The 25,015-nt window shown below is 42.2% G+C and overlaps 1 protein-coding gene across 14 annotated transcripts in view; it reads right to left on the bottom strand.

Annotated features, from left to right (window-relative positions):
- Nucleotides 1-25,015, bottom strand: part of LOC124028199 (voltage-dependent L-type calcium channel subunit alpha-1D-like) — a 148,233-nt gene that overhangs the window by 47,462 nt on the left and 75,756 nt on the right. For 9 of the 14 annotated variants that reach the window (XM_046340319.1, XM_046340327.1, XM_046340346.1 and 6 more), the window contains 9 exons: nucleotides 24,298-24,418; nucleotides 23,834-23,937; nucleotides 23,623-23,656; nucleotides 23,202-23,328; nucleotides 22,985-23,114; nucleotides 22,320-22,379; nucleotides 19,436-19,542; nucleotides 19,100-19,187; nucleotides 18,740-18,847 (listed from right to left, as the gene is read on the bottom strand). In XM_046340319.1, coding sequence (XP_046196275.1) covers nucleotides 18,740-18,847; nucleotides 19,100-19,187; nucleotides 19,436-19,542; nucleotides 22,320-22,379; nucleotides 22,985-23,114; nucleotides 23,202-23,328; nucleotides 23,623-23,656; nucleotides 23,834-23,937; nucleotides 24,298-24,418 — 879 coding nt within the window. Of the gene's footprint in view, nucleotides 1-18,739; nucleotides 18,848-19,099; nucleotides 19,188-19,435; nucleotides 19,543-22,177; nucleotides 22,238-22,319; nucleotides 22,380-22,984; nucleotides 23,115-23,201; nucleotides 23,329-23,622; nucleotides 23,657-23,833; nucleotides 23,938-24,297; nucleotides 24,419-25,015 lie in introns of all 14 variants that reach the window. The other 5 variants (XM_046340313.1, XM_046340357.1, XM_046340377.1 and 2 more) reach the window with 2 other exon arrangements.

Below are 25,015 nucleotides of genomic sequence, written 5' to 3'. Positions count from 1 at the left end.
ACTGATCTTAGAACCAGTGTTACAGCGCTGACAGTGCTGTTACAGTAGTGTTATAGTACTGATCTTAGAACCAGTGTTACAGTGCTGTTATTGTAGTGATATAGTACTAATCTTAGAACCAGTGTTACAGCGCTGACAGTGCTGTTACAGTAGTGTTATAGTACTGATCTTTGAACCAGTGTTACAGTGCTGTTACGGTAGTGATATAGCTCTGATCTTAGAACCAGTGTTACAGCGCTGACAGTGCTGTTACGGTAGTGTTATAGTACTGATCTTAGAACCAGTGTTATGGCGCTGACAGTGCTGTTACAGTAGTGTTATAGTACTGATCTTAGAACCAGGGTTTCAGTGCTGACAGTGCTGTTACGGTAGTGATATAGTACTGATCGTAGAACCAGTGTTACAGCGCTGACAGTGCTGTTACAGTAGTGTTATAGTACTGATCTTAGAACCAGTGTTACAGCGCTGACAGTGCTGTTACAGTAGTGTTATAGTACTGATCTTAGAACCAGGTTTCAGCGCTGACAGTGCTGTTACGGTAGTGATATAGACTGATCTTAGAACCAGTGTTACAGTGCTGACAGTGCTGTTACAGTAGTGTTATAGTACTGATCTTAGAAACAGTGTTACAGTGCTGACAGTGCTGTTACGGTAGTGTTATAGTACTGATCTTAGAACCAGTGTTACAGTGCTGACAGTGCTGTTACAATAGTGTTATAGTACTGATCTTAGAACCAGTGTTACAGCGCTGACAGTGCTGTTACGGTAGTGTTATAGTACTGATCTTAGAACCAGTGTTACAGTGCTGACAGTGCTGTTACAATAGTGTTATAGTACTGATCTTAGAACCAGTGTTACAGCGCTGACAGTGCTGTTACGGTAGTGATATAGTACTGATCGTAGAACCAGTGTTACGGCGCTGACAGTGCCGTTACAGTAGTTATAGTACTGATCTTAGAACCAGTGTTACAGTGCTGACAGTGCTGTTACGGTAGTAATATAGTACTGATCGTAGAACCTTTGTTACAGCGCTGACAGTGCTGTTACGGTAGTGTTATAGTACTGATCTTAGAACCAGTGTTACAGTGCTGACAGTGCTGTTACGGTAGTGTTATAGTACTGATCTTAGAACCAGTGTTACAGTGCTGACAGTGCTGTTACAGTAGTGTTATAGTACTGATCTTAGAACCAGTGTTACAGTGCTGTTACGGTAGTGATATAGTACTAATCTTAGAACCAGTGTTACAGCACTGACAGTGCTGTTACAGTAGTGTTATAGTACTGATCTTAGAACCAGTGTTACAGTGCTGTTACGGTAGTGATATAGTGCTGATCTTAGAACCAGTGTTACAGCGCCGACAGTGCTGTTACGGTACTGTTATAGTACTGATCTTAGAAACATTGTTACAGTGCTGACAGTGCTGTTACGGTAGTGTTATAGTACTGATCTTAGAACCAGTGTTACAGTGCTGACAGTGCTGTTACAATAGTGTTATAGTACTGATCTTAGAACCAGTGTTATAGCGCTGACAGTGCTGTTACAGTAGTGTTATAGTACTGATCTTAGAACCAGTGTTACAGTGCTGTTACGGTAGTGATATAGTACTAATCTTAGAACCAGTGTTACAGCGCTGACAGTGCTGTTACAGTAGTGTTATAGTACTGATCTTTGAACCAGTGTTATGGCGCTGACAGTGCTGTTACAGTAGTGTTATAGTACTGATCTTAGAACCAGGGTTTCAGTGCTGACAGTGCTGTTACGGTAGTGATATAGTACTGATCGTAGAACCAGTGTTACAGCGCTGACAGTGCTGTTACAGTAGTGTTATAGTACTGATCTTAGAACCAGTGTTACAGCGCTGACAGTGCTGTTACAGTAGTGTTATAGTACTGATCTTAGAACCAGGGTTTCAGCGCTGACAGTGCTGTTACGGTAGTGATATAGGACTGATCTTAGAACCAGTGTTACGGCGCTGACAGTGCTGTTACAGTAGTGTTATAGTACTGATCTTAGAAACAGTGTTACAGTGCTGACAGTGCTGTTACGGTAGTGTTATAGTACTGATCTTAGAACCAGTGTTACAGTGCTGACAGTGCTGTTACAATAGTGTTATAGTAATGATCTTAGAACCAGTGTTACAGCGCTGACAGTGCTGTTACGGTAGTGTTATAGTACTGATCTTAGAACCAGTGTTACAGTGCTGACAGTGCTGTTACAATAGTGTTATAGTACTGATCTTAGAACCAGTGTTACAGCGCTGACAGTGCTGTTACGGTAGTGTTATAGTACTGATCTTAGAACCAGTGTTACAGTGCTGACAGTGCTGTTATGGTAGTGTTATAGTACTGATCTTAGAACCAGTGTTACAGCGCTGACAGTGCTGTTACAGTAGTGTTATAGTACTGATCTTAGAACCAGGGTTTCAGCGCTGACAGTGCTGTTACGGTAGTGATATAGTACTGATCGTAGAACCAGTGTTACGGCGCTGACAGTGCCGTTACAGTAGTTATAGTACTGATCTTAGAACCAGTGTTACAGTGCTGACAGTGCTGTTACGGTAGTAATATAGTACTGATCGTAGAACCTTTGTTACAGCGCTGACAGTGCTGTTACGGTAGTGATATAGTACTAATCTTAGAACCAGTGTTACAGCGCTGACAGTGCTGTTACAGTAGTGTTATAGTACTGATCTTTGAACCAGTGTTATGGCGCTGACAGTGCTGTTACAGTAGTGTTATAGTACTGATCTTAGAACCAGGGTTTCAGTGCTGACAGTGCTGTTACGGTAGTGATATAGTACTGATCGTAGAACCAGTGTTACAGCGCTGACAGTGCTGTTACAGTAGTGTTATAGTACTGATCTTAGAACCAGTGTTACAGCGCTGACAGTGCTGTTACAGTAGTGTTATAGTACTGATCTTAGAACCAGGGTTTCAGCGCTGACAGTGCTGTTACGGTAGTGATATAGGACTGATCTTAGAACCAGTGTTACGGCGCTGACAGTGCTGTTACAGTAGTGTTATAGTACTGATCTTAGAAACAGTGTTACAGTGCTGACAGTGCTGTTACGGTAGTGTTATAGTACTGATCTTAGAACCAGTGTTACAGTGCTGACAGTGCTGTTACAATAGTGTTATAGTACTGATCTTAGAACCAGTGTTACAGCGCTGACAGTGCTGTTACGGTAGTGTTATAGTACTGATCTTAGAACCAGTGTTACAGTGCTGACAGTGCTGTTACAATAGTGTTATAGTACTGATCTTAGAACCAGTGTTACAGCGCTGACAGTGCTGTTACGGTAGTGTTATAGTACTGATCTTAGAACCAGTGTTACAGTGCTGACAGTGCTGTTATGGTAGTGTTATAGTACTGATCTTAGAACCAGTGTTACAGCGCTGACAGTGCTGTTACAGTAGTGTTATAGTACTGATCTTAGAACCAGGGTTTCAGCGCTGACAGTGCTGTTACGGTAGTGATATAGTACTGATCGTAGAACCAGTGTTACGGCGCTGACAGTGCCGTTACAGTAGTTATAGTACTGATCTTAGAACCAGTGTTACAGTGCTGACAGTGCTGTTACGGTAGTAATATAGTACTGATCGTAGAACCTTTGTTACAGCGCTGACAGTGCTGTTACGGTAGTGTTATAGTACTGATCTTAGAACCAGTGTTACAGTGCTGACAGTGCTGTTACGGTAGTGTTATAGTACTGATCTTAGAACCAGTGTTACAGTGCTGACAGTGCTGTTACAATAGTGTTATAGTACTGATCTTAGAACCAGTGTTACAGCGCTGACAGTGCTGTTACGGTAGTGTTATAGTACTGATCTTAGAACCAGTGTTACAGTGCTGACAGTGCTGTTATGGTAGTGTTATAGTACTGATCTTAGAACCAGTGTTACAGCGCTGACAGTGCTGTTACAGTAGTGTTATAGTACTGATCTTAGAACCAGGGTTTCAGCGCTGACAGTGCTGTTACGGTAGTGATATAGTACTGATCGTAGAACCAGTGTTTACAGCGCTGACAGTGCTGTTACAGTAGTGTTATAGTAATGATCTTAGAACCAGTCTTACAGTGCTGTTACGGTAGTGATATAGGACTGATCTTAGAACCAGTGTTATGGCGCTGACAGTGCTGTTACGGTAGTGTTATAGTACTGATCTTAGAACCCGTGTTACAGCACTGACAGTGCTGTTACAATAGTGTTATAGTACTGATCTTAGAACCAGTGTTACAGCGCTGACAGTACTGTTACGGTAGTGTTATAGTACTGATCTTAGAACCAGTGTTACAGTGCTGTTACGGTAGTGATATAGTGCTGATCTTAGAACCAGTGTTACAGCGCTGACAGTGCTGTTACGGTACTGTTATAGTACTGATCTTAGAAACGGTGTTACAGTGCTGACAGTGCTGTTACAATAGTGTTATAGTACTGATCTTAGAACCAGTGTTACAGTGCTGACAGTGCTGTTACAGTAGTGTTATAGTACTGATCTTAGAAACAGTGTTACAGTGCTGACAGTGCTGTTACGGTAGTGTTATAGTACTGATCTTAGAACCAGGGTTTCAGTGCTGACAGTGCTGTTACGGTAGTGATATAGTACTGATCGTAGAACCAGTGTTACAGCGCTGACAGTGCTGTTACAGTAGTGTTATAGTACTGATCTTAGAACCAGTGTTACAGCGCTGACAGTGCTGTTACAGTAGTGTTATAGTACTGATCTTAGAACCAGTGTTACAGTGCTGTTACGGTAGTGATATAGTACTAATCTTAGAACCAGTGTTACAGCGCTGACAGTGCTGTTACAGTAGTGTTATAGTACTGACCTTTGAACCAGTGTTACAGTGCTGTTACGGTAGTGATATAGCTCTGATCGTAGAACCAGTGTTACAGCGCTGACAGTGCTGTTACAGTAGTGTTATAGTACTGATCTTAGAACCAGTGTTACAGCGCTGACAGTGCTGTTACGGTAGTAATATAGTACTGATCGTAGAACCAGTGTTACAGCGCTGACAGTGCTGTTACAGTAGTGTTATAGTACTGATCTTAGAACCAGTGTTACAGCGCTGACAGTGCTGTTACAGTAGTGTTATAGTACTGATCTTAGAACCAGGGTTTCAGCGCTGACAGTGCTGTTACGGTAGTGATATAGGACTGATCTTAGAACCAGTGTTACGGCGCTGACAGTGCTGTTACAGTAGTGTTATAGTACTGATCTTAGAAACAGTGTTACAGTGCTGACAGTGCTGTTACGGTAGTGTTATAGTACTGATCTTAGAACCAGTGTTACAGTGCTGACAGTGCTGTTACAATAGTGTTATAGTACTGATCTTAGAACCAGTGTTACAGCGCTGACAGTGCTGTTACGGTAGTGTTATAGTACTGATCTTAGAACCAGTGTTACAGTGCTGACAGTGCTGTTACAATAGTGTTATAGTACTGATCTTAGAACCAGTGTTACAGCGCTGACAGTGCTGTTACGGTAGTGATATAGTACTGATCGTAGAACCAGTGTTACGGCGCTGACAGTGCCGTTACAGTAGTTATAGTACTGATCTTAGAACCAGTGTTACAGTGCTGACAGTGCTGTTACGGTAGTAATATAGTACTGATCGTAGAACCTTTGTTACAGCGCTGACAGTGCTATTACGGTAGTGTTATAGTACTGATCTTAGAACCAGTGTTACAGTGCTGACAGTGCTGTTACAGTAGTGTTATAGTACTGATCTTAGAACCAGTGTTACAGTGCTGTTACGGTAGTGATATAGTACTAATCTTAGAACCAGTGTTACAGCACTGACAGTGCTGTTACAGTAGTGTTATAGTACTGATCTTAGAACCAGTGTTACAGTGCTGTTACGGTAGTGATATAGTGCTGATCTTAGAACCAGTGTTACAGCGCCGACAGTGCTGTTACGGTACTGTTATAGTACTGATCTTAGAAACAGTGTTACAGTGCTGACACTGCTGTTACGGTAGTGTTATAGTACTGATCTTAGAACCAGTGTTACAGTGCTGACAGTGCTGTTACAATAGTGTTATAGTACTGATCTTAGAACCAGTGTTACAGCGCTGACAGTGCTGTTACAGTAGTGTTATAGTACTGATCTTAGAACCAGTGTTACAGTGCTGTTACGGTAGTGATATAGTACTAATCTTAGAACCAGTGTTACAGCGCTGACAGTGCTGTTACAGTAGTGTTATAGTACTGATCTTTGAACCAGTGTTACAGTGCTGTTACGGTAGTGATATAGCTCTGATCTTAGAACCAGTGTTACAGCGCTGACAGTGCTGTTACGGTAGTGTTATAGTACTGATCTTAGAACCAGTGTTATGGCGCTGACAGTGCTGTTACAGTAGTGTTATAGTACTGATCTTAGAACCAGGGTTTCAGTGCTGACAGTGCTGTTACGGTAGTGATATAGTACTGATCGTAGAACCAGTGTTACAGCGCTGACAGTGCTGTTACAGTAGTGTTATAGTACTGATCTTAGAACCAGTGTTACAGCGCTGACAGTGCTGTTACAGTAGTGTTATAGTACTGATCTTAGAACCAGGGTTTCAGCGCTGACAGTGCTGTTACGGTAGTGATATAGGACTGATCTTAGAACCAGTGTTACGGCGCTGACAGTGCTGTTACAGTAGTGTTATAGTACTGATCTTAGAAACAGTGTTACAGTGCTGACAGTGCTGTTACGGTAGTGTTATAGTACTGATCTTAGAACCAGTGTTACAGTGCTGACAGTGCTGTTACAATAGTGTTATAGTACTGATCTTAGAACCAGTGTTACAGCGCTGACAGTGCTGTTACGGTAGTGTTATAGTACTGATCTTAGAACCAGTGTTACAGTGCTGACAGTGCTGTTACAATAGTGTTATAGTACTGATCTTAGAACCAGTGTTACAGCGCTGACAGTGCTGTTACGGTAGTGTTATAGTACTGATCTTAGAACCAGTGTTACAGTGCTGACAGTGCTGTTATGGTAGTGTTATAGTACTGATCTTAGAACCAGTGTTACAGCGCTGACAGTGCTGTTACAGTAGTGTTATAGTACTGATCTTAGAACCAGGGTTTCAGCGCTGACAGTGCTGTTACGGTAGTGATATAGTACTGATCGTAGAACCAGTGTTTACAGCGCTGACAGTGCTGTTACAGTAGTGTTATAGTAATGATCTTAGAACCAGTCTTACAGTGCTGTTACGGTAGTGATATAGGACTGATCTTAGAACCAGTGTTATGGCGCTGACAGTGCTGTTACGGTAGTGTTATAGTACTGATCTTAGAACCCGTGTTACAGCACTGACAGTGCTGTTACAATAGTGTTATAGTACTGATCTTAGAACCAGTGTTACAGCGCTGACAGTACTGTTACGGTAGTGTTATAGTACTGATCTTAGAACCAGTGTTACAGTGCTGTTACGGTAGTGATATAGTGCTGATCTTAGAACCAGTGTTACAGCGCTGACAGTGCTGTTACGGTACTGTTATAGTACTGATCTTAGAAACGGTGTTACAGTGCTGACAGTGCTGTTACAATAGTGTTATAGTACTGATCTTAGAACCAGTGTTACAGTGCTGACAGTGCTGTTACAGTAGTGTTATAGTACTGATCTTAGAAACAGTGTTACAGTGCTGACAGTGCTGTTACGGTAGTGTTATAGTACTGATCTTAGAACCAGGGTTTCAGTGCTGACAGTGCTGTTACGGTAGTGATATAGTACTGATCGTAGAACCAGTGTTACAGCGCTGACAGTGCTGTTACAGTAGTGTTATAGTACTGATCTTAGAACCAGTGTTACAGCGCTGACAGTGCTGTTACAGTAGTGTTATAGTACTGATCTTAGAACCAGTGTTACAGTGCTGTTACGGTAGTGATATAGTACTAATCTTAGAACCAGTGTTACAGCGCTGACAGTGCTGTTACAGTAGTGTTATAGTACTGACCTTTGAACCAGTGTTACAGTGCTGTTACGGTAGTGATATAGCTCTGATCTTAGAACCAGTGTTACAGCGCTGACAGTGCTGTTACAGTAGTGTTATAGTACTGATCGTAGAACCAGGGTTTCAGCACTGACAGTGCTGTAACGGTAGTGATATAGTACTGATATTAGAACCAGTGTTATGGCACTGACAGTGCTGTTACAATAGTGTTATAGTACTGATCTTAGAACCAGTGTTACAGCGCTGACAGTGCTGTTACGGTAGTGTTATAGTACTGATCTTAGAACCAGTGTTACAGTGCTGTTACGGTAGTGATATAGTACTAATATTAGAACCAGTGTTACAGCGCTGAGAGTGCTGTTACAGTAGTGTTATAGTACTGATCTTAGAACCAGTGTTACAGCGCTGACAGTGCTGTTATGGTAGTGTTATAGTACTGATCTTAGAACCAGTGTTACAGTGCTGTTACGGTAGTGATATAGTACTAATATTAGAACCAGTGTTACAGCGCTGAGAGTGCTGTTACAGTAGTGTTATAGTACTGATCTTAGAACCCGTGTTACAGCACTGACAGTGCTGTTACAATAGTGTTATAGTACTGATCTTAGAACCAGTGTTACAGCGCTGACAGTGCTGTTACGGTAGTGTTATAGTACTGATCTTAGAACCACCAGTGATATAGTGTGATCTTAGAACCAGTTACAGCGCTGACAGTGCTGTTACGGTACTGTTATAGTACTGATCTTAGAAACAGTGTTACAGTGCTGACAGTGCTGTTACAATAGTGTTATAGTACTGATCTTAGAACCAGTGTTACAGTGCTGACAGTGCTGTTACAGTAGTGTTATAGTACTGATCTTAGAAACAGTGTTACAGTGCTGACAGTGCTGTTACGGTAGTGTTATAGTACTGATCTTAGAACCAGGGTTTCAGTGCTGACAGTGCTGTTACGGTAGTGATATAGTACTGATCGTAGAACCAGTGTTACAGCGCTGACAGTGCTGTTACAGTAGTGTTATAGTACTGATCTTAGAACCAGTGTTACAGCGCTGACAGTGCTGTTACAGTAGTGTTATAGTACTGATCTTAGAACCAGTGTTACAGTGCTGTTACGGTAGTGATATAGTACTAATCTTAGAACCAGTGTTACAGCGCTGACAGTGCTGTTACAGTAGTGTTATAGTACTGACCTTTGAACCAGTGATCTTAGTGAAGCCTGAGTAGAACCAGTGTTACAGCGCTGACAGTGCTGTTACAGTAGTGTTATAGTACTGATCTTAGAACCAGTGTTACAGCGCTGACAGTGCTGTTACGGTAGTGATATAGTACTGATCGTAGAACCAGTGTTACAGCGCTGACAGTGCTGTTACAGTAGTGTTATAGTACTGATCTTAGAACCAGTGTTACAGCGCTGACAGTGCTGTTACAGTAGTGTTATAGTACTGATCTTAGAACCAGGGTTTCAGCGCTGACAGTGCTGTTACGGTAGTGATATAGGACTGATCTTAGAACCAGTGTTACGGCGCTGACAGTGCTGTTACAGTAGTGTTATAGTACTGATCTTAGAAACAGTGTTACAGTGCTGACAGTGCTGTTACGGTAGTGTTATAGTACTGATCTTAGAACCAGTGTTACAGTGCTGACAGTGCTGTTACAATAGTGTTATAGTACTGATCTTAGAACCAGTGTTACAGCGCTGACAGTGCTGTTACGGTAGTGTTATAGTACTGATCTTAGAACCAGTGTTACAGTGCTGACAGTGCTGTTACAATAGTGTTATAGTACTGATCTTAGAACCAGTGTTACAGCGCTGACAGTGCTGTTACGGTAGTGATATAGTACTGATCGTAGAACCAGTGTTACGGCGCTGACAGTGCCGTTACAGTAGTTATAGTACTGATCTTAGAACCAGTGTTACAGTGCTGACAGTGCTGTTACGGTAGTAATATAGTACTGATCGTAGAACCTTTGTTACAGCGCTGACAGTGCTATTACGGTAGTGTTATAGTACTGATCTTAGAACCAGTGTTACAGTGCTGACAGTGCTGTTACAGTAGTGTTATAGTACTGATCTTAGAACCAGTGTTACAGTGCTGTTACGGTAGTGATATAGTACTAATCTTAGAACCAGTGTTACAGCACTGACAGTGCTGTTACAGTAGTGTTATAGTACTGATCTTAGAACCAGTGTTACAGTGCTGTTACGGTAGTGATATAGTGCTGATCTTAGAACCAGTGTTACAGCGCTGACAGTGCTGTTACGGTACTGTTATAGTACTGATCTTAGAAACAGTGTTACAGTGCTGACACTGCTGTTACGGTAGTGTTATAGTACTGATCTTAGAACCAGTGTTACAGTGCTGACAGTGCTGTTACAATAGTGTTATAGTACTGATCTTAGAACCAGTGTTACAGCGCTGACAGTGCTGTTACAGTAGTGTTATAGTACTGATCTTAGAACCAGTGTTACAGTGCTGTTACGGTAGTGATATAGTACTAATCTTAGAACCAGTGTTACAGCGCTGACAGTGCTGTTACAGTAGTGTTATAGTACTGATCTTTGAACCAGTGTTACAGTGCTGTTACGGTAGTGATATAGCTCTGATCTTAGAACCAGTGTTACAGCGCTGACAGTGCTGTTACGGTAGTGTTATAGTACTGATCTTAGAACCAGTGTTATGGCGCTGACAGTGCTGTTACAGTAGTGTTATAGTACTGATCTTAGAACCAGGGTTTCAGTGCTGACAGTGCTGTTACGGTAGTGATATAGTACTGATCGTAGAACCAGTGTTACAGCGCTGACAGTGCTGTTACAGTAGTGTTATAGTACTGATCTTAGAACCAGTGTTACAGCGCTGACAGTGCTGTTACAGTAGTGTTATAGTACTGATCTTAGAACCAGGGTTTCAGCGCTGACAGTGCTGTTACGGTAGTGATATAGGACTGATCTTAGAACCAGTGTTACGGCGCTGACAGTGCTGTTACAGTAGTGTTATAGTACTGATCTTAGAAACAGTGTTACAGTGCTGACAGTGCTGTTACGGTAGTGTTATAGTACTGATCTTAGAACCAGTGTTACAGTGCTGACAGTGCTGTTACAATAGTGTTATAGTACTGATCTTAGAACCAGTGTTACAGCGCTGACAGTGCTGTTACGGTAGTGTTATAGTACTGATCTTAGAACCAGTGTTACAGTGCTGACAGTGCTGTTACAATAGTGTTATAGTACTGATCTTAGAACCAGTGTTACAGCGCTGACAGTGCTGTTACGGTAGTGTTATAGTACTGATCTTAGAACCAGTGTTACAGTGCTGACAGTGCTGTTATGGTAGTGTTATAGTACTGATCTTAGAACCAGTGTTACAGCGCTGACAGTGCTGTTACAGTAGTGTTATAGTACTGATCTTAGAACCAGGGTTTCAGCGCTGACAGTGCTGTTACGGTAGTGATATAGTACTGATCGTAGAACCAGTGTTTACAGCGCTGACAGTGCTGTTACAGTAGTGTTATAGTAATGATCTTAGAACCAGTCTTACAGTGCTGTTACGGTAGTGATATAGGACTGATCTTAGAACCAGTGTTATGGCGCTGACAGTGCTGTTACGGTAGTGTTATAGTACTGATCTTAGAACCCGTGTTACAGCACTGACAGTGCTGTTACAATAGTGTTATAGTACTGATCTTAGAACCAGTGTTACAGCGCTGACAGTACTGTTACGGTAGTGTTATAGTACTGATCTTAGAACCAGTGTTACAGTGCTGTTACGGTAGTGATATAGTGCTGATCTTAGAACCAGTGTTACAGCGCTGACAGTGCTGTTACGGTACTGTTATAGTACTGATCTTAGAAACGGTGTTACAGTGCTGACAGTGCTGTTACAATAGTGTTATAGTACTGATCTTAGAACCAGTGTTACAGTGCTGACAGTGCTGTTACAGTAGTGTTATAGTACTGATCTTAGAAACAGTGTTACAGTGCTGACAGTGCTGTTACGGTAGTGTTATAGTACTGATCTTAGAACCAGGGTTTCAGTGCTGACAGTGCTGTTACGGTAGTGATATAGTACTGATCGTAGAACCAGTGTTACAGCGCTGACAGTGCTGTTACAGTAGTGTTATAGTACTGATCTTAGAACCAGTGTTACAGCGCTGACAGTGCTGTTACAGTAGTGTTATAGTACTGATCTTAGAACCAGTGTTACAGTGCTGTTACGGTAGTGATATAGTACTAATCTTAGAACCAGTGTTACAGCGCTGACAGTGCTGTTACAGTAGTGTTATAGTACTGACCTTTGAACCAGTGTTACAGTGCTGTTACGGTAGTGATATAGCTCTGATCTTAGAACCAGTGTTACAGCGCTGACAGTGCTGTTACAGTAGTGTTATAGTACTGATCGTAGAACCAGGGTTTCAGCACTGACAGTGCTGTAACGGTAGTGATATAGTACTGATATTAGAACCAGTGTTATGGCACTGACAGTGCTGTTACAATAGTGTTATAGTACTGATCTTAGAACCAGTGTTACAGCGCTGACAGTAGTGTTATAGTACTGATCTTAGAACCAGTGTTACAGTGCTGTTACGGTAGTGATATAGTACTAATATTAGAACCAGTGTTACAGCGCTGAGAGTGCTGTTACAGTAGTGTTATAGTACTGATCTTAGAACCAGTGTTACAGCGCTGACAGTGCTGTTACGGTAGTGTTATAGTACTGATCTTAGAACCAGTGTTACAGTGCTGTTACGGTAGTGATATAGTACTAATATTAGAACCAGTGTTACAGCGCTGAGAGTGCTGTTACAGTAGTGTTATAGTACTGATCTTAGAACCAGTGTTACAGTGCTTTTACGGTAGTGATATAGTGCTGATCTTAGAACCAGTGTTACAGCGCTGACAGTGCTGTTACGGTACTGTTATAGTACTGATCTTAGAACCAGGGTTTCAGTGCTGACAGTGCTGTTACGGTAGTGATATAGTACTGATCGTAGAACCAGTGTTACAGCGCTGACAGTGCTGTTACGGTAGTGTTATAGTACTGATCTTAGAACCAGTCTTACAGTGCTGTTACGGTAGTGATATAGGACTGATCTTAGAACCAGTGTTATGGCGCTGACAGTGATGTTACAGTAGTGTTATAGTACTGATCTTAGAACCAGTGTTACAGTGCTGTTACGGTAGTGATATAGTACTAATCGTAGAACCAGTGTTACGGCGCTGACAGTGCTGTTACAGTAGTGTTATAGTACTGATCTTAGAACCAGTGTTACAGCGCTGACAGTACTGTTACGGTAGTGTTATAGTACTGATCTTAGAACCGGTGTTACAGTGCTGTTACGGTAGTGATATAGTGCTGATCTTAGAACCAGTGTTACAGCGCTGACAGTGCTGTTACGGTACTGTTATAGTACTGATCTTAGAAACGGTGTTACAGTGCTGACAGTGCTGTTACAATAGTGATATAGTACTGATCTTAGAACCAGTGTTACAGTGCTGACAGTGCTGTTACAGTAGTGTTATAGTACTGATCTTAGAAACAGTGTTACAGCGCTGACAGTGCTGTTACAGTAGTGTTATAGTACTGATCGTAGAACCAGGGTTTCAGTGCTGACAGTGCTGTTATGGTAGTGTTATAGTACTGATATTAGAACCAGTGTTATGGCACTGACAGTGCTGTTACAATAGTGTTATAGTACTGATCTTAGAACCAGTGTTACAGCGCTGACAGTGCTGTTACGGTAGTGTTATAGTACTGATCTTAGAACCAGTGTTACAGTGCTGTTACCGTAGTGATATAGTACTAATATTAGAACCAGTGTTACAGCGCTGAGAGTGCTGTTACAGTAGTGTTATAGTACTGATCTTAGAACCAGTGTTACAGTGCTTTTACGGTAGTGATATAGTGCTGATCTTAGAACCAGTGTTACAGCGCTGACAGTGCTGTTACGGTACTGTTATAGTACTGATCTTAGAACCAGGGTTTCAGTGCTGACAGTGCTGTTACGGTAGTGATATAGTACTGATCGTAGAACCAGTGTTACAGCGCTGACAGTGCTGTTACGGTAGTGTTATAGTACTGATCTTAGAACCAGTCTTACAGTGCTGTTACGGTAGTGATATAGGACTAATCTTAGAACCAGTGTTACAGCGCTGACAGTGCTGTTACAGTAGTGTTATAGTACTGACCTTTGAACCAGTGTTACAGTGCTGTTACGGTAGTGATATAGCTCTGATCTTAGAACCAGTGTTACAGCGCTGACAGTGCTGTTACGGTAGTGTTATAGTACTGATCTTAGAACCAGTGTTACGGCGCTGACAGTGCTGTTACAGTAGTGTTATAGTACTGATCTTAGAACCCGTGTTACAGCACTGACAGTGCTGTTACAATAGTGTTATAGTACTGATCTTAGAACCAGTGTTACAGCGCTGACAGTACTGTTACGGTAGTGTTATAGTACTGATCTTAGAACCAGTGTTACAGTGCTGTTACGGTAGTGATATAGTGCTGATCTTAGAACCAGTGTTACAGCGCTGACAGTGCTGTTACGGTACTGTTATAGTACTGATCTTAGAAACGGTGTTACAGTGCTGACAGTGCTGTTACAATAGTGTTATAGTACTGATCTTAGAACCAGTGTTACAGTGCTGACAGTGCTGTTACAGTAGTGTTATAGTACTGATCTTAGAAACAGTGTTACAGTGCTGACAGTGCTGTTACGGTAGTGTTATAGTACTGATCTTAGAACCAGGGTTTCAGTGCTGACAGTGCTGTTACGGTAGTGATATAGTACTGATCGTAGAACCAGTGTTACAGCGCTGACAGTGCTGTTACAGTAGTGTTATAGTACTGATCTTAGAACCAGTGTTACAGCGCTGACAGTGCTGTTACAGTAGTGTTATAGTACTGATCTTAGAACCAGTGTTACAGTGCTGTTACGGTAGTGATATAGTACTAATCTTAGAACCAGTGTTACAGCGCTGACAGTGCTGTTACAGTAGTGTTATAGTACTGACCTTTGAACCAGTGTTACAGTGCTGTTACGGTAGTGATATAGCTCTGATCTTAGAACCAGTGTTACAGCGCTGACAGTGCTGTTACAGTAGTGTTATAGTACTGATCGTAGAACCAGGGTTTCAGCGCTGACAGTGCTGTAACGGTAGTGATATAGTACTGATATTAGAACCAGTGTTATGGCACTGACAGTGCTGTTACAATAGTGTTATAGTACTGATCTTAGAACCAGTGTTACAGCGCTGACAGTGCTGTTACGGTAGTGTTATAGTACTGATCTTAGAACCAGTGTTACAGTGCTGTTACGGTAGTGATATAGTACTAATATTAGAACCAGTGTTACAGCGCTGAGAGTGCTGTTACAGTAGTGTTATAGTACTGATCTTAGAACCAGTGTTACAGTGCTTTTACGGTAGTGATATAGTGCTGATCTTAGAACCAGTGTTACAGCGCTGACAGTGCTGTTACGGTACTGTTATAGTACTGATCTTAGAACCAGGGTTTCAGTGCTGACAGTGCTGTTACGGTAGTGATATAGTACTGATCGTAGAACCAGTGTTACAGCGCTGACAGTGCTGTTACGGTAGTGTTATAGTACTGATCTTAGAACCAGTCTTACAGTGCTGTTACGGTAGTGATATAGGACTAATCTTAGAACCAGTGTTACAGCGCTGACAGTGCTGTTACAGTAGTGTTATAGTACTGACCTTTGAACCAGTGTTACAGTGCTGTTACGGTAGTGATATAGCTCTGATCTTAGAACCAGTGTTACAGCGCTGACAGTGCTGTTACGGTAGTGTTATAGTACTGATCTTAGAACCAGTGTTACGGCGCTGACAGTGCTGTTACAGTAGTGTTATAGTACTGATCTTAGAACCAGGGTTTCAGTGCTGACAGTGCTGTTACGGTAGTGATATAGTACTGATCGTAGAACCAGTGTTACAGCGCTGACAGTGCTGTTACAGTAGTGTTATAGTACTGATCTTAGAACCAGTGTTACAGCGCTGACAGTGCTGTTACAGTAGTGTTATAGTACTGATCGTAGAACCAGGGTTTCAGCGCTGACAGTGCTGTAACGGTAGTGATATAGTACTGATCTTAGAACCAGTGTTACAGCGCTGACAGTGCTGTTACGGTAGTGTTATAGTACTGATCTTAGAACCAGTGTTACAGTGCTGTTACGGTAGTGATATAGTACTAATATTAGAACCAGTGTTACAGCGCTGAGAGTGCTGTTACAGTAGTGTTATAGTACTGATCTTAGAACCAGTGTTACAGTGCTTTTACGGTAGTGATATAGTGCTGATCTTAGAACCAGTGTTACAGCGCTGACAGTGCTGTTACGGTACTGTTATAGTACTGATCTTAGAACCAGGGTTTCAGTGCTGACAGTGCTGTTACGGTAGTGATATAGCTCTGATCTTAGAACCAGTGTTACAGCGCTGACAGTGCTGTTACGGTAGTGTTATAGTACTGATCTTAGAACCAGTGTTACGGCGCTGACAGTGCTGTTACAGTAGTGTTATAGTACTGATCTTAGAACCAGGGTTTCAGTGCTGACAGTGCTGTTACGGTAGTGATATAGTACTGATCGTAGAACCAGTGTTACAGCGCTGACAGTGCTGTTACAGTAGTGTTATAGTACTGATCTTAGAACCAGTGTTACAGCGCTGACAGTGCTGTTACAGTAGTGTTATAGTACTGATCGTAGAACCAGGGTTACAGCGCTGACAGTGCTGTTACGGTAGTGTTATAGTACTGATCTTAGAACCAGTCTTACAGTGCTGTTACGGTAGTGATATAGGACTGATCTTAGAACCAGTGTTATGGCGCTGACAGTGATGTTACAGTAGTGTTATAGTACTGATCTTAGAACCAGTGTTACAGTGCTGTTACGGTAGTGATATAGTACTAATCGTAGAACCAGTGTTACGGCGCTGACAGTGCTGTTACAGTAGTGTTATAGTACTGATCTTAGAACCAGTGTTACAGCGCTGACAGTACTGTTACGGTAGTGTTATAGTACTGATCTTAGAACCGGTGTTACAGTGCTGTTACGGTAGTGATATAGTGCTGATCTTAGAACCAGTGTTACAGCGCTGACAGTGCTGTTACGGTACTGTTATAGTACTGATCTTAGAAACGGTGTTACAGTGCTGACAGTGCTGTTACAATAGTGATATAGTACTGATCTTAGAACCAGTGTTACAGTGCTGACAGTGCTGTTACAGTAGTGTTATAGTACTGATCTTAGAAACAGTGTTACAGCGCTGACAGTGCTGTTACAGTAGTGTTATAGTACTGATCGTAGAACCAGGGTTTCAGTGCTGACAGTGCTGTTATGGTAGTGTTATAGTACTGATATTAGAACCAGTGTTATGGCACTGACAGTGCTGTTACAATAGTGTTATAGTACTGATCTTAGAACCAGTGTTACAGCGCTGACAGTGCTGTTACGGTAGTGTTATAGTACTGATCTTAGAACCAGTGTTACAGTGCTGTTACCGTAGTGATATAGTACTAATATTAGAACCAGTGTTACAGCGCTGAGAGTGCTGTTACAGTAGTGTTATAGTACTGATCTTAGAACCAGTGTTACAGTGCTTTTACGGTAGTGATATAGTGCTGATCTTAGAACCAGTGTTACAGCGCTGACAGTGCTGTTACGGTACTGTTATAGTACTGATCTTAGAACCAGGGTTTCAGTGCTGACAGTGCTGTTACGGTAGTGATATAGTACTGATCGTAGAACCAGTGTTACAGCGCTGACAGTGCTGTTACGGTAGTGTTATAGTACTGATCTTAGAACCAGTCTTACAGTGCTGTTACGGTAGTGATATAGGACTAATCTTAGAACCAGTGTTACAGCGCTGACAGTGCTGTTACAGTAGTGTTATAGTACTGACCTTTGAACCAGTGTTACAGTGCTGTTACGGTAGTGATATAGCTCTGATCTTAGAACCAGTGTTACAGCGCTGACAGTGCTGTTACGGTAGTGTTATAGTACTGATCTTAGAACCAGTGTTACGGCGCTGACAGTGCTGTTACAGTAGTGTTATAGTACTGATCTTAGAACCAGGGTTTCAGTGCTGACAGTGCTGTTACGGTAGTGATATAGTACTGATCGTAGAACCAGTGTTACAGCGCTGACAGTGCTGTTACAGTAGTGTTATAGTACTGATCTTAGAACCAGTGTTACAGCGCTGACAGTGCTGTTACAGTAGTGTTATAGTACTGATCTTAGAACCAGTGTTACAGTGCTGTTATGGTAGTGTTATAGTACTGATCTTAGAACCAGTGTTACAGTGCTGACAGTGCTGTTATGGTAGTGTTAAAGTACTGATCTTAGAACCAGTGTTACAGTGCTGACAGTGCTGTTACAGTAGTAATATAGTACTGGTCGTAGAGCCAGTGTTACAGCGCTGACAGTGCTGTTACGGTAGTGTTATAGTACTGATCTTAGAACCAGTGTTACAGTGCTGTTACGGTAGTGATATAGTGCTGATCTTAGAACCAGTGTTACAGCGCTGACAGTGCTGTTACAGTAGTGTTATAGTACTGATCTTAGAACCAGTGTTACAGTGCTGACAGTGCTGCTAAATGGCATATATTATTATTATTATTAATAGTGTTATAGTACTGATCTTAGAACCAGTGTCACAGTGCTGACAGTGCTGTTACGGTAGAGTTATAGTACTGATCTTAGAACCAGTGTCACAGTGCTGACAGTGCTGTTACGGTAGAGTTATAGTACTGATCTTAGAACCAGTGTTACGGCGCTGACCTTAAAGAGCTGTACTCCTATGCAGGCAAACATGAACTGCAACAGCGTGGTGACGATCATGATGTTACCGATGGTCCTGATGGCCACAAACACACACTGGACTACATGCTGCAAGGGTCAAAGTTCAAATGTTAGCAGTCATTGAACGGTAAGATGGCATTACATTGATGAAAGGTTAATATATGTCAAAGAAGACAAGGAGCTATAGTAACGATACCATTACGGGAACTATTACCTTTTGTACCTGTCGCACGGCACAGGTTTTTGTAACAAACGATCACGTTTACTGTAATTGTTCTACCAATACTGCGGCAAGTAAATTGATACATAAAGAGAAAGAGTAGGAGGTTAACAGTCTACCTTGAGACCTTTGGCTCTGTTGATAGCCCTCAGGGGCCGAAGCACACGCAGGACCCTCAGAATCTTCACCACTGAGATGGCAGAGGACCTAAATGTCATCACAGGAACTCACTGTCAGAAACAAACTCGCACTCTCTAAATACAACCATTCACTGCCATATCTAATGGGACCATATCAATTAAAAATGATGTGTCAGGACAGTGTGCAAGAGAGAAGAAACAGAGAGAGAGGGAGAATGGGTGAGGAATATGATGAAGAGACAGATAGCAGAGTGAGAGAGAGAGCAAAAGAAAGAAAAGAAATAGTGTGGGCGGAGGGTAGCAGCAGGTACTGACTGGATGCAGAAGGAGACCAGGGAGACCCCCACCACCAGCAGATCCAGCAGGTTGAAGGTGTTCCTACAGAACGCTCCTTTATGGAGGAACGCACCGTATGTGGTCATCTGATGGGAAGGGCACAGTTAGTTAGAGGGGTTTCAGACACTAAGAAATACACACATTAACACAAACACAGAGACATACACACAACCCACTGGGCACAAACTGGTTGAATCAACGTTGTTTCAATGTAATTTATTAACATATTGTGATGTGGAATCTACGTGTAAATAACTTGGATTTGAAGAAAGTAATCAAACAAGCCAGACTAAGTGGAACTATTCAAACAGAAGATATATCTCCTTCAAATGTTGTTATTTGGCTCTGTTGACTAACAAACACAATTGAATATCACTTATGAAATAAAATAAATCGCCTATTAACTTGTCGACATGCTAACAAATGATATGTTGGATTCACGTCTCCAACTCAACCAAAAGTATAAGTTAAAGAATGGGATTTAAGCCAGTGGCTCAGATGGAACAATCCAAGCATATACATCTCCTTTAAATGTTGATATTTGGTTACGTTGTCAACCAAACACAATTCAATATTACTTGTGTAATACAGGAAAAGGCTACCTTACAAACTAATGTAACATACAACCTTAAAATGGGTAACACATCCATGGCCAAATTTTGTGGTTACTGCAACTATAAAGTTTGTCTTATGTAATAATTTAAAGTGTGCATGTCAAAGATAACAGGTCGTCGCAGGTCTGTGGAAATCTTGGAATTTGGTTGTGTTTTTAGATGGTTGAAAGCATAGCGATAACACATTGGAAATTCAACACATTTTTGGCTGTGTTTTTTAGTGGGTAAATATAGGTTGTAATCTCACTGTTCATCATCTCAACCAAATATTACCCAGTTCTCCATGTTGAAATGACATGGTGTCCCCAGTGAGAAGTACACAATATCACAGTTGTACACCACAAGACAGACACATCGAAATAGACAAAGGAGTAGAAACAGCAATAATACAGCACTCACTCTCCCTCACACCCACGTACACCCACATAATTCCACACTCTTGTAGATCACTCTATTTCAGGGTGGCGAGCTCAGACTCAGACTCAGGCTCAGGCTCAGACTCAGGCTCAGACTCAGGCTCAGAATCAGGCTCAGAATCAGGCTCAGACTCAGGCTCAGACTCAGGCAGAGCAGTAACACAGGAGGCTAGCAGCTACCATCGCCACCCCACGGCACACTGGTACATGAATGTAGTAGCAAGTCATTAATTTCCCAATCCGCTAATAACAGGGTCACTCGCAGCAGTAAAACATGCAGTTTATTGCCACTCTGCGAGAACAGATATTATGTCTACTACTGAGATGAAGTATAGGATCGAACGCTCCAGCGATTGGAAAACCAAATCCCCTTACTGACACATTCATGTATGGCCGTTTCCCTTAAAGCACATTCATGTATGGCCGTTTCCCTTAAAGCACATTCATGTATGGCCGTTTCCCTTAAAGCACATTCATGTATGGCCGTTTCCCTTAAAGCACATTCATGTATGGCCGTTTCCCTTAAAGCACATTCATGTATGGCCGTTTCCCTTAAAGCACATTCATGAATGGCCGTTTCCCTTAAAGCACATTCATGTATGGCCGTTTCCCTTAAAGCACATTCCTTCATGTTCTTTAATAGCTCAAATATAAAGGGATAATAAAGCAGCTCCCACTAAAACATGTCAGACTTCAGCAGGCAGAGAAGTAAACAACCCAGCAGAAGGAAGTCTTGTTCAAATCATAAAAGAAAAGTTCATCGTCCTGAGTGCATGTAAATGTAGAGACCAGTAGAACATACAGTGAGGGAGGGAGTAAAGAGCTAACTGAGAATGGTAACAGAGAACGCAGGGTGCTGCTAACGCAGCATGACCAAGTTGAGCCGGGACGGAAAAAAACGGAAAATGGAAAAAAAACAGCCCGAAAAAGGGAGGACTAACTGAACTGGTCCAATAAGAAACTGTAGTTTTCACTTTCATTTGCGAAACATTTTGCTACGGTTTGCCCTAATGAATACGACCCTGGACAGGACTGCAGGTCAGGTCTACCCTCTTAACGGTTCTGGAGGAAACACTACATTTCTATGCACTCAGTCAGTCAGGGGAAAGTCCATGCTCCACATGAACATGGTTGGTTTGCCCCCTCTTTTATGGCTTTAGTATCTGAATAGCAGTCAGTCAGTTTGAGATGGAGTTGGCTTTGACTGGAGATGGCCTTAGATGTTTGCTTTTAAACCCTCCAAAACTCCACCAATGACTTCTGGTTCAACTTCAGTCAAAGCTACAGGTCTTAAATAGTGCATTGATAGCTGTTTCCTTGCACAAAGAGTTGCATAATTTTTTGAAAGTTACACAAACTTGTGTCGTTGGGCGAAATTCCAAAACCCTTTCAACTCAAACGTGACAATCATGATGACACCAATCTGGGCTAGTTTGTGTCTGATTCCTTCCTGGATCATTCGTTTGTTGATTAGTGGAAATTGAACAACTCTTTTGTTAGTCAGTGTGTGTGTAGTAGTAGTTGGGAGTTAGCTGATGATGACAATCTAAAAGTTAAAAGAGGTGCCATGGAGTCAAAAGACAAAGAATAGAAACTGAAAACAAAACAAGGCAGGTAGTACTGTGGTGGCAGCAGGTGACACACAAGGAGAGAATGCAACAAGGCTCTCTGTCGTCATTAACGGGGGTTACCTTCAACATGATCTCAAATGTAAACATACTAGTGAAGACATAATCTGCATAGCCTAGGACCTGGAAGGCAACCAGACGTTGGGAGTGTTACTGTGGGGGGCAGTTAGTAGACAGCACAAAGAGGCGAACACAGGCCATTTACCTTCAATAGGATCTCAACAGTAAAGATAGCCGTGAAAGCATAGTCAAAGTAACCAAGTATCTGCAAAAAGCAACGTATATGTTTAACAACGATTATACAGGTTATGCAGCATGTGTATTCATCAAAGACATTAGAACAACTAGTTAGAGTGGGATAATCCATGTGTGCAGGAAAGGGCATAGGAAAGGACTTAATATGCATAAACAGAACATCAACAGTAGTCATATAAATGTATCAAATCCATGTACAGTAGAATACAATATATTTTATAATACACTATCTATTCATCGTATAGTTTCATTGAGTGCACCTGCATGATGCCATTATCCCACTACCACAATGACATCATCTTTAAATTCCCGCAGCTTGAGGTTAAGTTAGTATGATGAGTTGAAATAAAGCAACTCAAGTCAATGAACCTGCTGCCTCAGAGCATCATGGGGAAAAGTTCAGGAAAGAGTTATCTTTACCGCAGTACTCTGTTAGTGTACATCAATCGCAACAAACTAAATCACTAAATCAAGGTAAATAATTAACCAATAATTAACCTTACAGAATCTGTCTTTACTGTACATACTATGTACTACTACGAAGCCTATCTGTTGAAAATCAATTGCTGTATACGGTGTGTTCCTCTAACCTAGACAGAAGGTTCCTGTACTTACGATGTTGCGTGCAGAGAAGTTGCGTATGGGGTCCTCTGCAGCGAGGGAGACAGAGCTGAGCATGATGAAAACCAGGATGAGGTTGGTGAAGATGTGGTGATTGATGAGTTTATGACATCCCACCCGGATCCTGAGGAAAACAACAGACAATAGGCAGAGCTCTGAGAACAGGCTCAAGAACAGCCACTTGTTGTGTGCGTGTGTGTGTGTGTCCTACGGGTTGGTCTTGCTGAAGATAAAGAAGGCACTGCCATCAGGGATGGGGGTGATCTTCTCCTTCTTGACCAGTTCAGAGATGGGTGGGCGTGGCCCTGCTGGAACCTCCGGCTCCTCCTCCTCCTCTGCTGCAAATACAGGCACACACAGTGAGTTGGATCACACACACACAAACCCACACACAACCACACACACACACACACACACACGCACACACACACACACACACACACACACACACACACACACACACACACACACACACACACACACACACACACACACACACACACACACACACACACACACACACACACACACACACACACACACACACACACACACACACACACACACACACACACACACACACACACACACACACACACACACACACACACAGGCCTGTTCTCTCCATGTACCTGCAGCATTCTCCTCTTCTTCCTCCACTGGCACCTGTATCCAAAGAAGCAAATGTGATTAAGAGTTCTAATTGTGTATAATAAGTGTCATAATTTAGTTTTTAAAGTGTATTTTAAACTATGTTATAGCATCACATATTATGTATGTTTCACAAGTATACAATGCCGCTGAATAAACCTGAACCACAATATGTCTGGGATGGAGTTTTACCAAGTCTTCCTTTTTCTCTTCCTTTTTCTCTCGTGGAGCATTGAGAGACTCCGCGTCTCCCAGGTTGTCCACAGCGATAGCCAAAAAGACGTTCAGCAGGATGTCTGAGCAAAGTGTTCAGTCAAGGACTAGAGGAAGACACTGATACAGAACATTCAGAATAGGAACAGAGAGAAAAGCATACAGTGCTTGTGTCGAAGTCAGAAATGTTCAATGCTGGATGGGAGGAAACGGCCAAGGATAAGATGGTTATTATGTTTGGGCTAATACAAACCTCCCAGCCCTGGAGTGTCTGGATCAGAGGAAGTTGTTGGCCATGTTGTATATGTTTGATACCATCCCATACCATACCAGCCATTACAATCAGCTCCTATATGTCCTCCCACCAGCCTCCTCTGGAACCTAGGTAAGTGCAGATTGTGATCTGGGCTGTTGATAGGATGAGTGGGGTAAAGAAAGGATACAGTTTCCGCAGATGAAGAGGATGATGAAGTAGAAGGAGACGATCATCCCTGATGAGGAAGGGCCACCGTACGCCATGATGCCGTCATACATCACAGCGTTCCAGTCTTCACCCGTCAGGATCTGGCAACAACACACCCAAATATATTGGATGCTACACACATAGAGGTCCTATAATTCATTTGTCATTTTATGGATACACATAGAGCATACGCTGGTAGTACAACATAACATACTGTACTTTACAGTATGTATATACAGTAGACATTGGAGATTTTACTCTAGTTATGTAACACACAACAGCAAAAACAGAGGACTTGTCTGAGGCATAAACAAACACAAACCCACCTATTGTGGAAAAATGCATTTAAAATATAGGGAGCATGACTTTATTCCCGCCAGCGGCGATCAGTGTTGACCCATCTGTATTTTACCACTACATCCCTGGGCTAGCCCCTATGTCATCACCAGGAGGCTCTCTTTATATACATCATTCACTAAATACCGGTAGACCATGAGGTTCTAGATACAGTATAAGTGTGTGTGTGTGTGTGTGTGTGTGTGTGTGTGTGTGTGTGTGTGTGTGTGTGTGTGTGTGTGTGTGTGTGTGTGTGTGTGTGTGTGTGTGTGTGTGTGTGTGTGTGTGTGTGTGTGTGTGTGTGTGTGTGTGTGTGTGTGTGTGTGTGAGTGAGTGAGAGAGAGAACACCCACACACTGTAC

This window comes from Oncorhynchus gorbuscha, linkage group LG03, assembly GCF_021184085.1.
Source record: "Oncorhynchus gorbuscha isolate QuinsamMale2020 ecotype Even-year linkage group LG03, OgorEven_v1.0, whole genome shotgun sequence".
NCBI classification, from domain to species: Eukaryota; Metazoa; Chordata; class Actinopteri; order Salmoniformes; family Salmonidae; genus Oncorhynchus; species Oncorhynchus gorbuscha.
This window is presented reverse-complemented; position numbering and strand designations above follow the sequence as displayed.